Here is a 16565-nt window from a genome sequence, read left to right on the forward strand (position 1 = left end):
ACACATTAGAAAGTGTAGTTTTGCTTTGGAATTTTATACTTTTTCTACCTGTAGCGTTTTAGATAGTATATGGCTTATTTATAATTCATGAAATCTTTGTAATTGAGTAATTACGAATTATAGGAATCCAGCTTTATGAAAGGCATGAATTGTCTGCACAGATAGGGAACGTGGTGACCATCCAGGCAGCTTCTGTCCAGGAGCAACTGCAGCGAATCCAACAGCTCCGAGAACAGCAGCAGCAGAAGAAGAGACAAGCCGCAGAGGCCAAGAGAGAGCAGGCCCTCAACGCAGCCAGCCAGAGCGACATCATTCAGAAACAGGTGTGTGTGTGTGTGTGTGTGTGAGAGAGAGAGGGTGCATGTGTTCAGGAAGCCACCATGGCCAGGTCATCCATCTCTGTCAAAGCCCTCTGTCTTCCTGCCATCAGCTCACAAACAGTCACCATCCTCCAACATCCAAACCCTCTAACACTGTTTATTTTTACAGTTTGTTGGGTTTAATCCTTCCATGGCTACTGTGTGTGTGTTTGTTTTTAACTGTCCCTGTGTGTGTATTTACCACTGATTGTACTGCATGTGTGTACATGTATGTGCCTTCCTTTCTGCACATTAGTCACCACACTTTCTCCCTTTAAAAATAATCAATTTATATATATTTTTTGAACACACAAAACATCAAATTCACAAAATCTTCAGTTAAATATGTTATAACCAGGTTTCCACAGGTCTGAAAAGTGTAAAATTCAACAAGTGGAAATTTAGGTCTTACAAACATTCAAATATTAAACAGCACATCTTAAATACATTTAGGTATGTCTTAATTATGTTGAATTTCATTTATTGCTACTTAAAAGTCTTATGTTTAACTTATTGAAACCTGCAGAAACCCAGTTTAAGAATATGGTCTCTTTACACCATTATTATCATTAGACATTTCCTCTCAAAATATGAATTACTTTTTTAGGGGGCGACCTAATAAGAGGGTTAAGGCACATATAACATGGGCGCATACGCCTTGACCAACAGGCCCAAGTTCAGCTCCTGGGTGGTTGAAACCGAAACTTAAAAATCGACTTAAAAATGTAACAATCTCAAAAGCTGTAAATATCTTTTCTGATGGGGTTTGTTCTGACATCTCTCTGCGCCGTGTGTTTCAGGTGGTGATGAAACAAAACGCTGTGATCGAGCACCTGAAGCAGAAGAAGACCCTGACGCCTGCAGAGCGGGAGGAGAACCAGAGGTTTGTGTCCAGATTTTTTTTGTGTGTGTGTGAATATGTAGGCATGATATTCTGCTTGTATCCTGAGTTTTATACTGAAAGCTTCTGGGTCAGAGGAAGTGTAACCAATCCAATCAAACTACACACACTGTGGCAACATGTTTTTAAAGCGACAAACAATAACAGCATAATGTTAACGGTCACTATCTGTGAAGCAGTCATGCTTCTTTGAATTGATGCCTTCTCGTGTGTCGATGTTCTGATCATAAGGAACTGTAACCTCACCTCTCGGGCAGTAAACGTGCTGTCCTCTCCTCTCTCCCTTTGACTCTGAGTCAACACCACACTGGGAGGTACTGCACAGCATGGGAACTTTTGGGTGTGTAACCACCAACAGCTGCATGTCCTCACCGTGACCCTTCAAACCTGAACACAAAGACAAATCCATTTTTAAATGAGAGGAGTTGTACGATAAAACCACACGAGGCTCGAAACGGCCCTGTCACTGATTTGAGGCGAGATACATTTTATACAAACAAGCTTCGGCTCGTCATATTTATTTTCTTTGTCGCTCCCCTCTGAGCACATTCTGTCTAAAATGGGCAGAAAATGAAGTCGTCTCACTTTTATTACTAACATCACATGCATTGATTCTGATATATTGATTGTCTGCTTTAACTTTGTATCACTCCACTGACCACCTCTCTTTGTTAAACAGCCTAGTCTTTCAGTTTTACAGCAGGGATTATTGATTTCACATTCAGATTTTGTCACACTCAAACTCCTGTGCACACACTCAGATAGCCCCTGCTTGTGTTTAGGTTTGCTCTGCTTGCTCAAACTGTGCACTTGCACTCAGAGATCGTGCGCTCACGCTGCTTCTGTGCACATGTGAAACGTCTGCACAAAAAATCCAAGCGCAGGAGATAACATCAAAGTGCAGAGAAGAAATCCAAGAGCAGACGTTTGCGCGAGGAGAAGAGCTAAAGCTGGAGTGCAGAGTGCAAGCGCACAATCAGAGCGAATTTAAGCACAAGCAGGGGCTATTTGAGTGCACGATTTTGAGTGAGTGCATTACAAAATCTTAAAGTGAAATCAATAAGTCCTGCTCTCAAACTAAAAGACACCGCTCTTGAATATAGATATAAAAACAGTGACCAGTACTACTGTTTGTATACTGCTACTGTTTTATCAAGAGCCAAGACTTCTTTCCAGAGTGATGCGTTTATAGCGGAGATGTTTGTTGGCTCACTATTAAAGACTTTTTTTTGTTTAATTCTGCAGAAGTTTGTGCAGCAATTACTTCTATAAACACCCAAATAAAATGAGTGAAATCAAAACCAGTAGTATGTTTTAAAAAGGCTTATTCCCTCGCTCCTTCCTTTTTCATCTGCTGCAGAGAGATTACACTCTGACCTACAGTTGACTCTGACAACCCCATGTTTATGTCCACAGACGGTCTGTCAACACTGTGCCCATTCACACGGACCTGTAATACCAAACCCAGACTACCGTGACTTCACGACAGCCGCTCTGTCTGTTGTCTGTCTCTCTGCTTGCGTTCCATCCTTTTTCCATTTCCTCATGTCCTCCTTGTCTCTCTCTTCTTCCTCAAAACCTGATTCTGTCATTTTAAGTTATTTACCTGGAACGTCAGCTTTGTTTTCCCATCCTGTTTCGTTAGCGTCTTCTGCTTTCTCACCGAGTTTGTGTTGTGTACCTCAGTGCAAGCTGCAGGAACCCTGGCCCGTCTTTGACCTCAGCAGCCATGGATGTGTTTGTGTGTCATTCACACATTTGTGCGTTGAACAAGGCATTCAGGGTGATTTTCAATCTAAGTTGTGAATGTTAGCGAACACAAGTGAACAAACTGCAGACATAGAGCCATGATTTTTCATTTTTTACACACACAATCATGTGATGAATAAAAAGAAAAGCCTGAAAAATGAGACAGGATGACGATGCTCACATCCATAGGGTGCGAGGGTCTTGGAATGCAGTATGAAAATGATGTGAATCATATTTTGTGACCTCCACAGTGTCCAGATCTCAACCTTGCTGAGCACCTATGGGATATTTTGGACTAATGTGTTAGACAGCGTCTGCACAATCATCATCATCAAAACATCACTCTTCAGTAGAGTCCAGAGTCTTGAAGAATTTATGCCGAGTTGCATGTAACATGTCCTGGTGTCTTGTGACACGCCCTACAACAAACTAAGACATTATATGTCTTCCCTTTAATTAGTCACCGGTCTGTTCATCATATAAGGGACATTTAATTCTGACAAAGATTTAGCAGTGGAGATGGTTTTTATCTGCATTTGTATCTCCCAGGTTTTTAACTTCTTAGTTTCTTTATATTTACCTCCACCAAGGAATTTTATGTTTCACCCGTGTCGGTTGGTTGGTTGGTTGGTTTGTTTGTTTGTCAGCAGGATTACGGAAGACTGTTGAACATGAAATTTGGTGGCAGGATGGGACATAAACCAAGAAAGAACTCATTTAATTTTGTTGTGGATTTGGAAAGAGGCAGATCCAGGAATACATTCTCTTTCTTTAACATTGCGAGATAGGGCGTTTTTTAATTATTATTTTTCTTTACATTTTTGCAAAATTTCCCTCTGAATAATTCATGGATCTTGGTGAAAAAAATGAAGCATATTAAGTGGACTGATGTGTATGAAATTTGAATCTCCCAATGCATTTCTATTTGTTGAGTTTGAGTGTATGAACTTCCTCCTGTCTCCTGTGTTTACACGGACAGTGTGGCTTCACAGTCATTCTCTATCTGTCCATCTCTCCCCACTCTCCCGACACTCAGCCCCACTCCCTGCTACTTAAACGTCTCACACAAATAAACACGACCAAATTCTGCTCTAACAACATGTGTAACACAACAAGGGGACTAGGAATGATGACACACTTGTTTCTATAGTATTTAGGTTCAGGATTACAAACGGCTGTGTTGTTTGAATGTGTGACTCGTCTGTCAAGTCATAGAGAAAGTGTTCATACTCGTTTTATGCCTCCACGCCGGCGATTATGATTTGGGGTTGTCCGGTCGTCTGTACGTCCCATTCATGTGAGCACGATTTCTGAACAACACCTCGAGGGAATTTCTTCTAATTTGGCACAAGTGTTCACTTGGACTCAAAGATAAACTGAATAGATTATTGGAGATCAAAGGTCAAGGTAACAATGGCCTCACAAAACATGTTCTTAGCCTTTTTAACATCATATCTCAAGACTGCCTTTAGGGAAATTCTTCTAAATTGGACCAGTTGTCACTTGGACAAAAAGATAAGCTTGGGTTTCAAAAGTCATGGTGAGCTTATATGAGTCTGGGGAAAAAAAAGTTTGTAGATTGAAATTGCCCTGGTTGGCGGAGGCATAAAATCCCTTTTGGAAGTTGAAACCCCCGAACCATTTTCAAGCAGTACAAGTAGAAATTGTTGGTAAAAGCAAGCAGTCTGTTTTTCCCAAGGATGTTATTTGATAGTACACAGTGGAGAAGGAAAAGATTTAAAGGAGGATAGGGATGAGATGCAAGAAAATTCCAGAACCAGAGTCAAACCCTGGACTTTGTAGTTACACAGTTTAGGGTCACCAGAAAGCCTCAAGGACCTGAAGCTGAGAGAAACACTCTCATTGTTCATTGACACTCACTACCGCTTCTTACATGCAGAAAGTTAGATGTTCACATTTTTTGAGCAGCCAACCGTCATGCAGGTTGTACTTTCTAAAAAACTGAAGCATTGTTTGGAGTAAGATTCGGCTCCTTCCCACTGGTGTGTCAGAGGGATTCCTTTCTTCCTCTGTGACTTTGTACTGACTTTCTGAATTCAAGATTCAGATATGTGATAATCCTTCCCCTCCCTGCTCTTTGATCCCTCTCCTCTCTCAGCAGGATTATTATTTGTCTTTGATTCCTTTTAAAATACATTGAATAGATCACAGCCCTATTTCACATGGTTCCTTATTAGACTCAGTAGAGCTATGTGTTTAGGTTTGACTATTCTTTTTCCTACTGCATTCAAGGGGTTCTTCATTGCACAGTTCTTATCTCTTCTATACAATATGCTTTAATGATTCAGTGTAACTTTTAAAAGGTCAGGAAGATTTAAAAAAAACAATTGTAATCATGTCCTTTCACATTTTCACATTTTCATTTGTATGTCTGTCCAGAATGATTGTATGCAACCAGGTGATGAAGTTCCTCCTGGACCGGATAGACAAGGATGAGAGGCAGTCAGCCAAGAGGAGAAAAAAGGAAGAGGTGGTGGAGGCGAAAAGGAGGTTGGCCAACGCCAGCAAGCTCTCCTCACTCCTTTACCGGCACAAAGAGAGCCTTAAGATGGAAATCCTGAAGAAGCGAGCGCTTCTGGACAAGGATCTGCAGCTAGAGGCCCAGGTAAAGAGGACGGTGGGAGCATAACAGCAGAAGATTCGGGCAAAATCTGTGTCTTCTCAATAACATCTCTTTAATCCCTTTAAAATAGTGTGAAACAGAAATGACTGAATCTGTCAGCTTAGAAAGGCCCTCTCTATTTCTCTCCTTGTTTTGAGCCTGTCTGTCCTGACATCACTTTCCTCAGGAGGAGCTAAAACGCGACCTGCTTCGGATGCGGAGGGAGAAGGAGAGGGCTCAGGCTGCAGCCAAGCAGGCAGCCCAGGCTGCAGCCCAGGCCGCCCACAAGCAGCAGCAACACACTCTGGCACACGCACACGGCATCGCCGCTCAGCACCACCTCGCCACAACCGCCACCTCGGCACACAAGAGGAAACGGGACGAGGAGAGGGAAACAGCGACGTCAGCCAAGTCCAAGTCGAAGAAGAAATTGATCTTGGCGACTAATACGAAGGATAACAAGAAGGACACCAAGCTGTACTGCATCTGCAAGACGCCATATGACGAGACCAAGTATGATCAGGCTCACTTTGAATACTCACAATAAATACTTTATTTTAGCGAAGGGAAGCGGATGATAATCTCTCTCTCATCGGCCAGTTATACTCACTTATCTTTCAAAAGTTAACATCACTCACTCTTAAACAAGTGCAATATAACTGACAAAAACCTTTGCCTCCTTGTTCTCTCTAAGGTTTTACATAGGCTGCGACCTCTGTACCAACTGGTATCACGGTGACTGTGTGGGCATCACAGAGAAGGAGGCCAAGAAAATGGACGACTACATCTGTGTGGAGTGTAAACGGGGCCAGGAGAGCAGCACAGAGGAGTTGTTCTGCATCTGTCGGACGCCATACGACGAGTCCCAGTAAGCAGCTTCACCTGAAACCCCTGTGTGTTTGTGGGTTGTAGCACGAGAATCAAGTGAATTTAAACTAAAAAGAGACACATGGACACATATGAATAGGATTTCATCTTGCCAGTTCCTCCATGATCTAACAAATTCTATTTGTTAGGTCTATTTTGCTAACCCCCTTTCACTTCACGACCTGAAATGAAAACGTTATCTTCTCAGGTTCTACATTGGCTGCGATCGATGTCAAAACTGGTACCACGGTCGCTGTGTGGGCATCCTGCAGAGCGAGGCCAACCACATCGACCAGTACGTGTGCCCGCAGTGTCAGTCGACGGAGGACGCCATGACGGTTTTCACCCCGCTCACGGACAAGGACTACGAAGGTCTGCGGAGAATCCTGCGCTCCTTACAGGTAAACATGAAGACATGATTACAGTGGGCAGTGCGCAGTGGATAAAAATGGTTCAATGAAGACACCAGAGAGGTTTATGACAATCATTAATCAATAGTGGATCATTTAACTTGGTCCCGTTCTTCTGGTACTACAGTTCAGTTAGAATGTTTGACTTGGTATTCTGAGGGTAAAACACGTATAAACAAACAAAAACAAATTCTGCAAATATAAAATCTGGATCTGACGCTCTCCACTAGCTAAAGTAGCAGCGACACAGTCTTGGTCGTTTTATAAGCAGCGATACCCTGAACACTAACACAGCTCCTTGTCGACCCACTACAGTGTCAGAGCAGCAAACAAAAGTGCTCTGTGTGTGTCTTATCTGATGAGTCGCCTCCCCAGAGTGCAACTTGGACAGCTGCCTGGCCTCCGCTTTTTTTTTTTCCTCCTTCTACCTCTTCTCCTGCCATGTTCTCCTCTCTCTCTCTCTCTCTCTCTCTCTCTCTCTCTCTCTGTGTGTGTGTGTGTGTGTGTGTGTGTGTGTGTGTGTGTGTGTGTGTGTGTGTGTGTGTGTGTGTGTGTGTGTGTGTGTGTGTGAGAGAGAGAGAGAACATCTGTGTTGACCCACCTGCTTCCAGTGTCATTTTCATGGTGCTGTTTGTTTTTCTTCATCAGTTTCAGCTTTCTCAAGTGTCTTGTCTTTCTCTTTATCTTTCTCCCTCCTCTGCAGGCACATAAAATGGCGTGGCCGTTCCTGGAGCCAGTGGACCCGAATGACGCCCCGGACTACTACAGGGTCATCAAGGAACCAATGGGTGAGTGGAGGAAACGGGGGGGGGGGAGACCCTGACCACGCAACACACATAGCCACAATAATAATTATTGAAAACAAGGTTTGTAAGTGATTTTTCCCAGCTTCTGTATCTCCAATACGTCATTTACTACAGCTACTCTACTTCTGTGCTCTTCATGCCTCCTTAGTTTTTTCTTTTTTAAGATTCAAAGTTAACAAAGAAATAATAACTAATAATACAAAATAATCATAATATTATTATGGGGCACTATGAAAGGAATCAGCTCATCAAATGTCAAACATTGTTTATGGACTGACCGTATTAATTTTTATGTGTAAAATATCAGATTGTGAATCAGCCGATAGTTAATGCTGAATGAGTCAGGCTGGGATTGGGAGCAGTCCCTGTTCGGTAGATAAAATTGCCTCAGTGGAGCTGTTTTCATTCTGTAATTGCTTCAGGCAATGGAAGTAACACCCAGTCTCTATATCGTACACATGAAAAACGCAGCCGCCAGGAGGCCAGCAGGGAGGAAGCCCTCCAACTCAGATCAAACCGACCTTGTAAATGGGGACTTTTCGTCAACAGGGCTTTTTTTGAACTTCCATACAAACAAACCGTTAATGAGCTGCTCCGGGTCTGCTGGGCTCCCTGTGGAAAGGGACCAGCCCCACACTCGGCTCCTGTCGGCCTGGTCCTGGAAACTCTAGCCCTTCCCTCTCGCTTCCACTGCAAGAAAAAGACCTTGTTGATTTTCAGAAAATAAAAAGAGCATTTGGCCGTGGTAGCTGCAGCCGTTAGTCGTTTTTGGAGGGTTTTGAGATGAAATCTGATGACGGAGAAGAAGGGGGTCTTTGATATTGACTATGAGGGTTTGTAAGCCCCCGGGCCAGCTGGGTGGGGGTTAAGGAGGTTAACAGTCGGATATGTTTGTTTAAATCGTAGCCCCGGGGACCCCGTGCCGAGCAGCAACCCACCGACAGCAGCAGATTATACGAAGCCTCGGCTGCTTCCTCATTAACTCTAAAATCGTATTTGTTTAGTTTCTAACTTGATTCAACCAGGTTAGTGACACTGAACTTTACTTTTCAAGGGAGATCTAGACTGATTTAGATTGGACTCTACAACCTACGGAGTGAGGACATTTTGGGAAAGTGAGGACATTTTGGCCGGTCCTCACTTTGTGACCCCCCTGGAATGGACTGTTTGGGGGTTAAGACTTGGTTTTAGGGTTAGAATTCGGTTTAGGTCATGTTAAGGGCAGGGTTAGGGTTAGGCATTTAGTTTGAAGGGTTAGGGGCTAGGGAATGCATTATGCCAGTGAGTGTCCTCACTAAGATAGAAGTACAAATGTGTGTGTGCGCGTGTGTGCGTGTGCTTTCTCAGGAACGACAGTCAGATAATGATGCTCTCCTCAGGAATGTAAGATCGGTCACATCTCAGTTACTGATCTGAAAGGCTGAGTAGATGGAGGTTAAAGCTGGCAGGAGCTCTGGATTTTTGCTGTCACATATAAAGTGATGAACTGTGCTAACAGGAAACATATTTGAACGTGTGTCAAAGACATGCCACATAGGCTGCAATTACTCTGCAGCAGACATGCTGATTTGTGGAAAGGAGTTGATTAGAGAAGCCATTTATCCCCTGCTGCTTCCGCATATACAGTTTGTCTCTGGCAAGATCTCGCAATTAAATATGTATGGTTTATTGTCTCCTGTCCTACATATAATCATTAACCAAATATATTTTTTGTTACTTCCCTCAGACCTTTCCACCATGGAGGAGAGGTTACAGAAGCGCGAGTACGTGAAGCTCACCGAGTTCGTAGCAGACATGACCAAAATCTTCGATAACTGCCGCTACTACAACCCCAGTGACTCGCCCTTCTACCAGTGTGCCGAGGTTCTGGAGAGCTTCTTTGTCCAGAAGCTCAAAGGCTTCAAAGCCAGCAGGTAAGATGGTGATGAATGCTGATTGGAAAAAGAAAGGCAAAGTAGCAGCCGGCAACTTTGAGACAACAGACGGATGAGGTCTTTGCACAGAGAGTCCGTATTTTTCATCCAGAATAAAAAATACAAATTAATACAACCTCACGTTGGGTCAACTACGTCCACACGCTCATTAAACGTTTTGGAGCAGGTTCAATTTGCTGCGTTATTCACATGTGTCAAAGGTGTTCCAGGGATTTGTTTGCGCTGTTCAGGATCAATTGTATCACAGAAATTAGTTTTCTTCTTTTTTTCAACTCTGCTACGGATACGTCTGCCGTCCACACTACTCTGCAGCTTTAGGGACACTAAATTGGAGAAGTCTGGAAACACTACTGACCCCATTTTAGTTTGAGCACTCCCAGTCTAGAAGTCAACGTGGATAATCAATTACAAGTGATGCTGACCCTGTTGGGCAGTTAAATTCTACATTTTACAATGATACATGTGTGTGAGACGATTTAGTCTTCTTTACAATTCCTTAATTTCTGTTTACACCGATACACACATGCCCAGTGTATGTGAGTGGTCATGGGATATGTGTTTTCAGACTTGTCTGTATGGACGGGAATTAAAACTGAGCCAAAACGCTAATGTGGACTGAGATTGTAGTTTGAAATCACTGATTTTAACTGACAACATAGAAGTATGGATGTAGCCTGAGACCATCCACCCTGCTGAATTAAATGTGTTAAGGAAAAAGACCAAGTCGTTAGCGGCTCCAGCTGTGCTGCTCTGGAGCCGACTGACCCCTGACCTCCCTGGAGGCTCGCTAGACACCGGCTTTCTACAAAAAAATTTGCAATAAAATATAGGTTCTCATGGAAAGAAACGCACATTGTCAGAAACTGTCTGAGTTCATTGACTCCTTTCTCTCTTTGATTTCCTGGGTCACCATCCTGGGTCTCTTCCAGGCCTTTAGTGTCATCTACACTTGTTTTTGGGTGATGACTGAATGCTCATGTGGCAAACAGACTTATTCTGTCTCCAAACATAAAACACTGACACGGATAAGTCTAGTGACCTATTATGCTTGTGGCATTTTTGAAAAGCCTCGTTTGTTTACGCTGTAGAAGTGATACATACGTGTGTGTTTTTTCTGCTCACAGTTTGAGCTTTTCGGTCCCACCCATTTCACACACATTCAGGCTTCAGTCAGCTGATTTTACACCTGTAACAACATGTCAGCTTCCAGCTTTCACCGTGTAACGAAGCTGCATTCTCTGTTTTCTCTGTAACATCTTTTAGGCCGATTTAATACAAACTAATTTCACACTAGAATTTTAGCTTACTCTTTGTGGCCTTCATGCTGTTGCCACTGTTCCCGTCCATAGTATAGAAGCAAGTATTGAACCCGAACAACTCCACAACCTTGTGCTCATTTACGCCTGCGACCTCATCTCACTGCATTGCCTCTCCTGTGTCATGTGATTGCTTTGAGTGGATGCAAACTACAACATTTTGTGAACTGTAATTTTATATATATGCATCATAGACTGTACAAGAAGATGGATGAAATGACAGAAAAGTGAAGCCAAAGTGTCTCTTTCGCCACCAGGTGGCTGGCTGCAGTATAGGTCAAATACCCCGCCTATCTAATGTTAGTGAATGGGACGTTTTAGGCAGTTCTTAGAATAGTTGATGTCATAAACACCGGGTGAACTATCATGATTGACAGCTGAGACTGACTTGACATTGGTTGGCCATCGTGGCTCCATCCTGTGACGTCTTCAGAGCAAAATGACAGCGTTCGATATTTTGGCTTCATTTCTGGATAGTCTGAGGAAGTGGAGACGCGACGTCCATCTATAAATACAGTCTATGATGTTTATCATAGTTTGATCCAGCTTTATTTATTTATTTTCTTTACTGGAGGTGGAGCTAAACATTTCATGGTGAATCAGTCTTATTTCAACTCTGATGTTTAATAAGCTGAGTGAGTCTTGTGGTTTGCATCCATCTTGCTGTGCCTAAAACAGTGATGTGCTTCACCCGCATGTATTTACACCATCCATTCTCCCTCCCTCCCTCTCCTCCTCTCTTCCTTTCTCTTTCTCTCCCCTTCTCTCTTTCTCTCTCTCCCCCCTCCCTACCCACCTCTCCCTCTCTTGCAGATTGTGATGTCAAACTCCTGGGTGCCGGGGTCACTCTTAAAACAAACAAAAACAATTTGCAATCCCGCGTGTTGTTGCTGTTTTCTACTCGTTCAAAACAGCATTAAACACTTTGTAAGAAAGTGCATATATTTTTATTTTGTAAGCAAAGTAAGGAAGGAAAAGAAAAAAAAAATCTGTCTGATAACGGCAGCCATGTTGGTAACACAGAGCATCTCAAGGGAAAATGTATTTTCTTACACTTCTTGCAACAGATGACTGATATTTTGTTTATGTCCGAGGCAAAACTAGTTTGCTACTCTCTTTCTTGAGATTCAGTTTTTGAAAAAAGAGACAAAACTTTTTATTGTGAAATCTGACTTTAGTTCCCCCATACACACGCATAACTTATCTTTTAATTTGACAGAACATTTGTTTATTGTATTTGGTCACAATGTGCTATAGAAGAACATTTTACCTCATTTCTTAGCTGAGACGTTTTAAAAGAATCATGCAACCTTTGCTAGTTTCTTTTTATTGGCTGTACCCATGTATAATGTTATTTTATGTGCATATAATTTCTTTTTGTGACGAACTATTTCTACGTTCTAAAGGAAGTCATTCTAGGACCTGTATAAAAATAGATTGGAGAAAATGTAGTTTAGCTTTCCTGTTCTAAATATGGTGAGTTTAACAGTCTCCAGGTTTTAAAAGAAATTAATTGTATATACAAGACATTGCATCATACACTTCAACAGCAATCCACCAACATGGCTGCTTGGTCTCTGTCAAAGTGTCTGACCCACTGGCATCCAATACATGTTTATTGTTTTGTTTGTTTTCTTTTGTATTTCTCTTAGTGCATATTTTTGTCATATTGTAAAGCTTTTAATAAAAAAAGAAACAAAGAAGTTTTCCAACAGTTTCTTCCTGCTCTCTTTGCCCGTCTCTGTAGGTCTCATAACAACAAACTACAATCAGCAGCCTCTTAGCTCCCTCCTAAACAAACAAAAACAAAAAACAAGTGTCAGAAAGACTTGTGAAAGAGGCTTGTGGTTCCCTCTGAATGATTAAGCCCTGTGGTCCTGGTCAGGCTGCACTCGAACTTGAGGGGGCACCCCTCAGCTGAAAACCAGCTTGCAGTGGTGTCACAGAGCCCGGCCTCCAACACCTCCATTGGTTTGCTGATGGGGGAAGAAGTGACTTCAAAAGCACCCAAAAGCATCAGTGGGACAGAAAGACAAAGACGCCCCACCTTCAGACCAGGGACAGGGCGTCCACAGACTGTTTGGCAGCTGGTTTCCTCCCAGCCAGCAGCTCCTACCAGTGCAGCCCCTCCACGAGAAGAGCGATCCAGATGGAAGTAGCAGGACAGGAGTTTAAACTGTCAAGTTGTCCCGTTGGATGATCACATGGCAGCAGCGCACTCTGAAAGAGCTGGGTTTAATCTGTAGCTGCTCACTATCTTTGCTTTGTTCTTCCCACTCAGAGGTTTAACTTAAACTACATCCTGTTGCATTTTCACGATACAAACGTTTAAGCTTCGACATGTCGAGAAATGCCCTGATTGTGCTTTACATGAAGCTAAATATGCAGGACCTGCAGGTTTCACGTCCACCTACAGACCATGTCTGGCAGCAGAATCTTCTTTTTCTGGATTATTTGTCTGTCAGTTTTCGGGTTCAGTTAATTAATCCAGAAACGCAGTGTCACCTTCCATGTTTCAAACCTAACTCCACTGCACCCTGCTATTTTAACCACATCTCTAGAATCGCCTCAGGTGTGTCACCCTGTTTGAAGCGTGAACCAGCCACAGAGAATCTGAGTATGTCTGTCAGTGGTGCAACTCATTAACTGTACATTCCCTGTCAGAGTAGCCTGGTGCTGGGATGCTCCATTTGACATAGAAGCTAAAGTGAAAACTAAAAGTCAAAGAGATTATTTTTTCAGTCAGATTAACATTGTAATAATAAGTCATTTAAGAGTTTTTTATTTTGTTTTAAGGCTGTGTTCCCTTCACCTTAATTCCCAGAGGGAAACACCCAGAACAGGCTGTCCCACCCACTGCATCCCACCCCTCCTCTGATTTGTTCAAATTTGGTGCTTTTTCCGAAGTGCAAGTGAAGAATGGTAACTGGTTCTGAGCTCCTGGAGGAGAAGCAACTGTTAGGCCTTCAGGGGAAGGTGAAGCTAGTACAAGGCTTAACTAACCCACACGTACTGTACGTCCATTCACACACACTCGGTGTCTCCTGAAAGATCCCCGTCTGTTTCCGTCGGTGGCTGAGTCTGTAAGTCTCCCTGCCCCTTATCTATCAGCTGCCTCTTCCAGCATATTTCATTGAAGCTGACAGGTTGGCTCACAGACGTCTCTAAACTCGCCCTCAAAGCATTGGTTAAGTAATTGGATAATGGACTTTTCCACTCAGCATCAACTCAGTTATGTTGCGGTTTGTGGCAGCATGTCTGGGAGTCAACTTTGAGTGGGGGGGCTGGGGCGTCTTTGTACCGCAGGGGTTTGTATGAAAATTTTATAGCTCAAATTTTGAGCATATTTGGGAACATTTTTGTAATGTGTGATTTAAATTTTTTTGTAGGAAGGGAGCAGTCGTACAACGGCTACAGTTGATGTTTAAAAAAAATTCAAATGAGGAAAACATTTCAGTCTCAATCAGGAAGTCTTTTTATTTTTGTGTGGACAAGAGTTCAGAGGTAATGTAGCGTCTGTGTTCGTTTTCTGTGTTTCTCTTTCACACAAATGTCTGTCACTTTGTAATCTGATGATGATGTGTTTCATCCACTGTTTGTAATCTCTATTGTACATTATTGCTGTCCAAATATGTAGAGATTAAAGATTTTTAGCACTAGAAACTTTTATTTTTCACTTTTCGAACCAGCAACTAAGCCCGTCAGTATATTTTAACTATTTTTTTCTCTTTAATTGAAGTGAACTCTACATTTAGGTGAAATTGCCCTTTACATTAAAAGTGCTGCATATTGTGAGCATAAAGGTTTTGAATGGGATAGAGTGACACAGTAACTCTAGAGGTTTTCGTTGTTTTTAAGAAACCAACCAGTTCAGCATAACTTCTATATTGACGTTGCATCTCTTGTATTATTTATTCATATCAATGAAAAATTCACAGTTTTTTGTGGAAGGGGGAGGGTGGGGGGTCATGTTGAGGCATCGAAACTGCAGATAAAGTACTCTATGTTTTTAACCGATTGTGGCAACTCTGAAGAGATTCTCTTTTGTACTTGATAGGACATTTCATCCTGGATAAAGTTATGTTTTTGACACCAGTTTTCTAAAGAGTTGTGTTTTCTTTGAGTGGCTGTGCTTGGACACACCAGAGTTACAGTTTCTTGTTCCTCATCATACAAGGCTATGTGTATTACTGTGCACCATATTATACAACTCCTGCATTCTCACGTTATAAGTAAACTTACAGTATAAACAAGAGCACATGTCATAGAGGGCTTCATGGCAAATGGAAACTAATCTCATCTCATCTGAGAACTTTAAAAAGTTATCGGAGTTTTGACCCTGCAGAATTGGACTTTGAATTTAAAGAGAAACTCTGATACAGAAATCAACATCAGTGTCACAAGACATTTTAGATGACCTGGTTAAAACTTTAGCAGCAGCATTGTGGAATAAATATAAAACATTCAGGGACGTTTTGTAAAGGCTGGAAGAGAGGGAGTTCAACTGAATCCAGCCATGAGTTTAGTTACCACACAGTGTGAATGAAGCATTTTACGCGTTGGTCAAGAGTCCACAGTGACACTGAGATTTCAGGGGCAGAAGTAAGACTTACTTTAAAAGATAATATGCTCTCTATTTGTGGAATTTAAAGCAGATTTGAAATTGAGTCTTATCTGCAGAGCAGTGAGAGGAGGCACGTAAAAAGTTTCATGTCAACTGTTTCAATGTTCTGTAATAAAAGACTCAAGGACTCAAATTGCCCTGAAAATAATGTATCTGCCCAAGAAGAGGCTTCTCTGAGGCAAACTGAATAGGACCCAGAACATAACCTTGGGGCACACCACAATACACACTAAATGGCATCTTGATTGTTTTGATAGTAACAGTCCATATTACTTTACATAATGTAAAGGTAAATATGTTGATATCAAAGATTAGTCTGATATTTCTGTTTAGTTTATTGTTGTATTTTCTTTCATTTTAATTCTTAATTTATTTTGAGATTATTTGTAAAACTGAAGACAAGGTGCTGCCCATGGCCCCGTACCTTCAGGGGCCCAAAGACGACAGGTTCACCACGAGGCTCCACCTTGTAAAAAGGGGTTCTGTATTAAATTCACTATATTATTATACTAAATATATGTATCTTTATTCAAGTTTACCTACTGAATTATGCGCTAATACATACACAATGCACAGGGAGTGGATGGGGAATTAAGTTAAAAGTTCCTCTCGTCTGTTTGTCAACACAAGCTTTCAGAGAAAAGAGCTTTGAGGTGGCATCTGTTCACAGGCACTGAAGGACAAGGTCGTGACCCCCATGTAAATTCATTCAAACTCTCCCTGTGATCAAATTACCATCATGACACAGGAGAGCCACCCCTGAGGTTGACCTTTGTCTCTCCTCCCACACCATTCTTCCCCACCACCCCTTCCCAACTCTCTGCTCAAAACCGCTAAATGAATCCAGAGGCTGCACATGGTCGCTGCGAGCGCCGTGGATGACCACAAGAACCCAAAGTGGTGTCAGTCCACCACCCCTGTCTCTTTCTCCCACCGCCTACTTGTGGCTTGAGGGCTATAACACAGGAAACAACAC

The 16565-nt window shown here is 42.3% G+C and overlaps 1 protein-coding gene across 10 annotated transcripts in view; it reads left to right on the forward strand.

Annotated features, from left to right (window-relative positions):
- The window catches only part of LOC117765880 (nucleosome-remodeling factor subunit BPTF-like), a 46154-nt gene extending 31092 nt beyond the window's left edge, over positions 1 to 15062 (forward strand). For 7 of the 10 annotated variants that reach the window (XM_034592444.1, XM_034592491.1, XM_034592500.1 and 4 more), the window contains 9 exons: positions 162 to 323; positions 1160 to 1242; positions 5410 to 5635; positions 5820 to 6145; positions 6327 to 6500; positions 6708 to 6900; positions 7613 to 7697; positions 9442 to 9628; positions 12713 to 15062. In XM_034592444.1, coding sequence (XP_034448335.1) covers positions 162 to 323; positions 1160 to 1242; positions 5410 to 5635; positions 5820 to 6145; positions 6327 to 6500; positions 6708 to 6900; positions 7613 to 7697; positions 9442 to 9628; positions 12713 to 12749 — 1473 coding nt within the window. In that variant the 3' untranslated portion in view covers positions 12750 to 15062. Of the gene's footprint in view, positions 1 to 161; positions 324 to 1159; positions 1243 to 5409; positions 5636 to 5819; positions 6146 to 6326; positions 6501 to 6707; positions 6901 to 7612; positions 7698 to 9441; positions 9629 to 11778; positions 12666 to 12712 lie in introns of those variants that run through there. The other 3 variants (XM_034592525.1, XM_034592483.1, XM_034592474.1) reach the window with 3 other exon arrangements.
- The last annotated feature ends 1503 nt before the right edge of the window (positions 15063 to 16565 follow it).

This window comes from Hippoglossus hippoglossus, chromosome 1, assembly GCF_009819705.1.
Source record: "Hippoglossus hippoglossus isolate fHipHip1 chromosome 1, fHipHip1.pri, whole genome shotgun sequence".
NCBI lineage: Eukaryota > Metazoa > Chordata > Actinopteri > Pleuronectiformes > Pleuronectidae > Hippoglossus > Hippoglossus hippoglossus.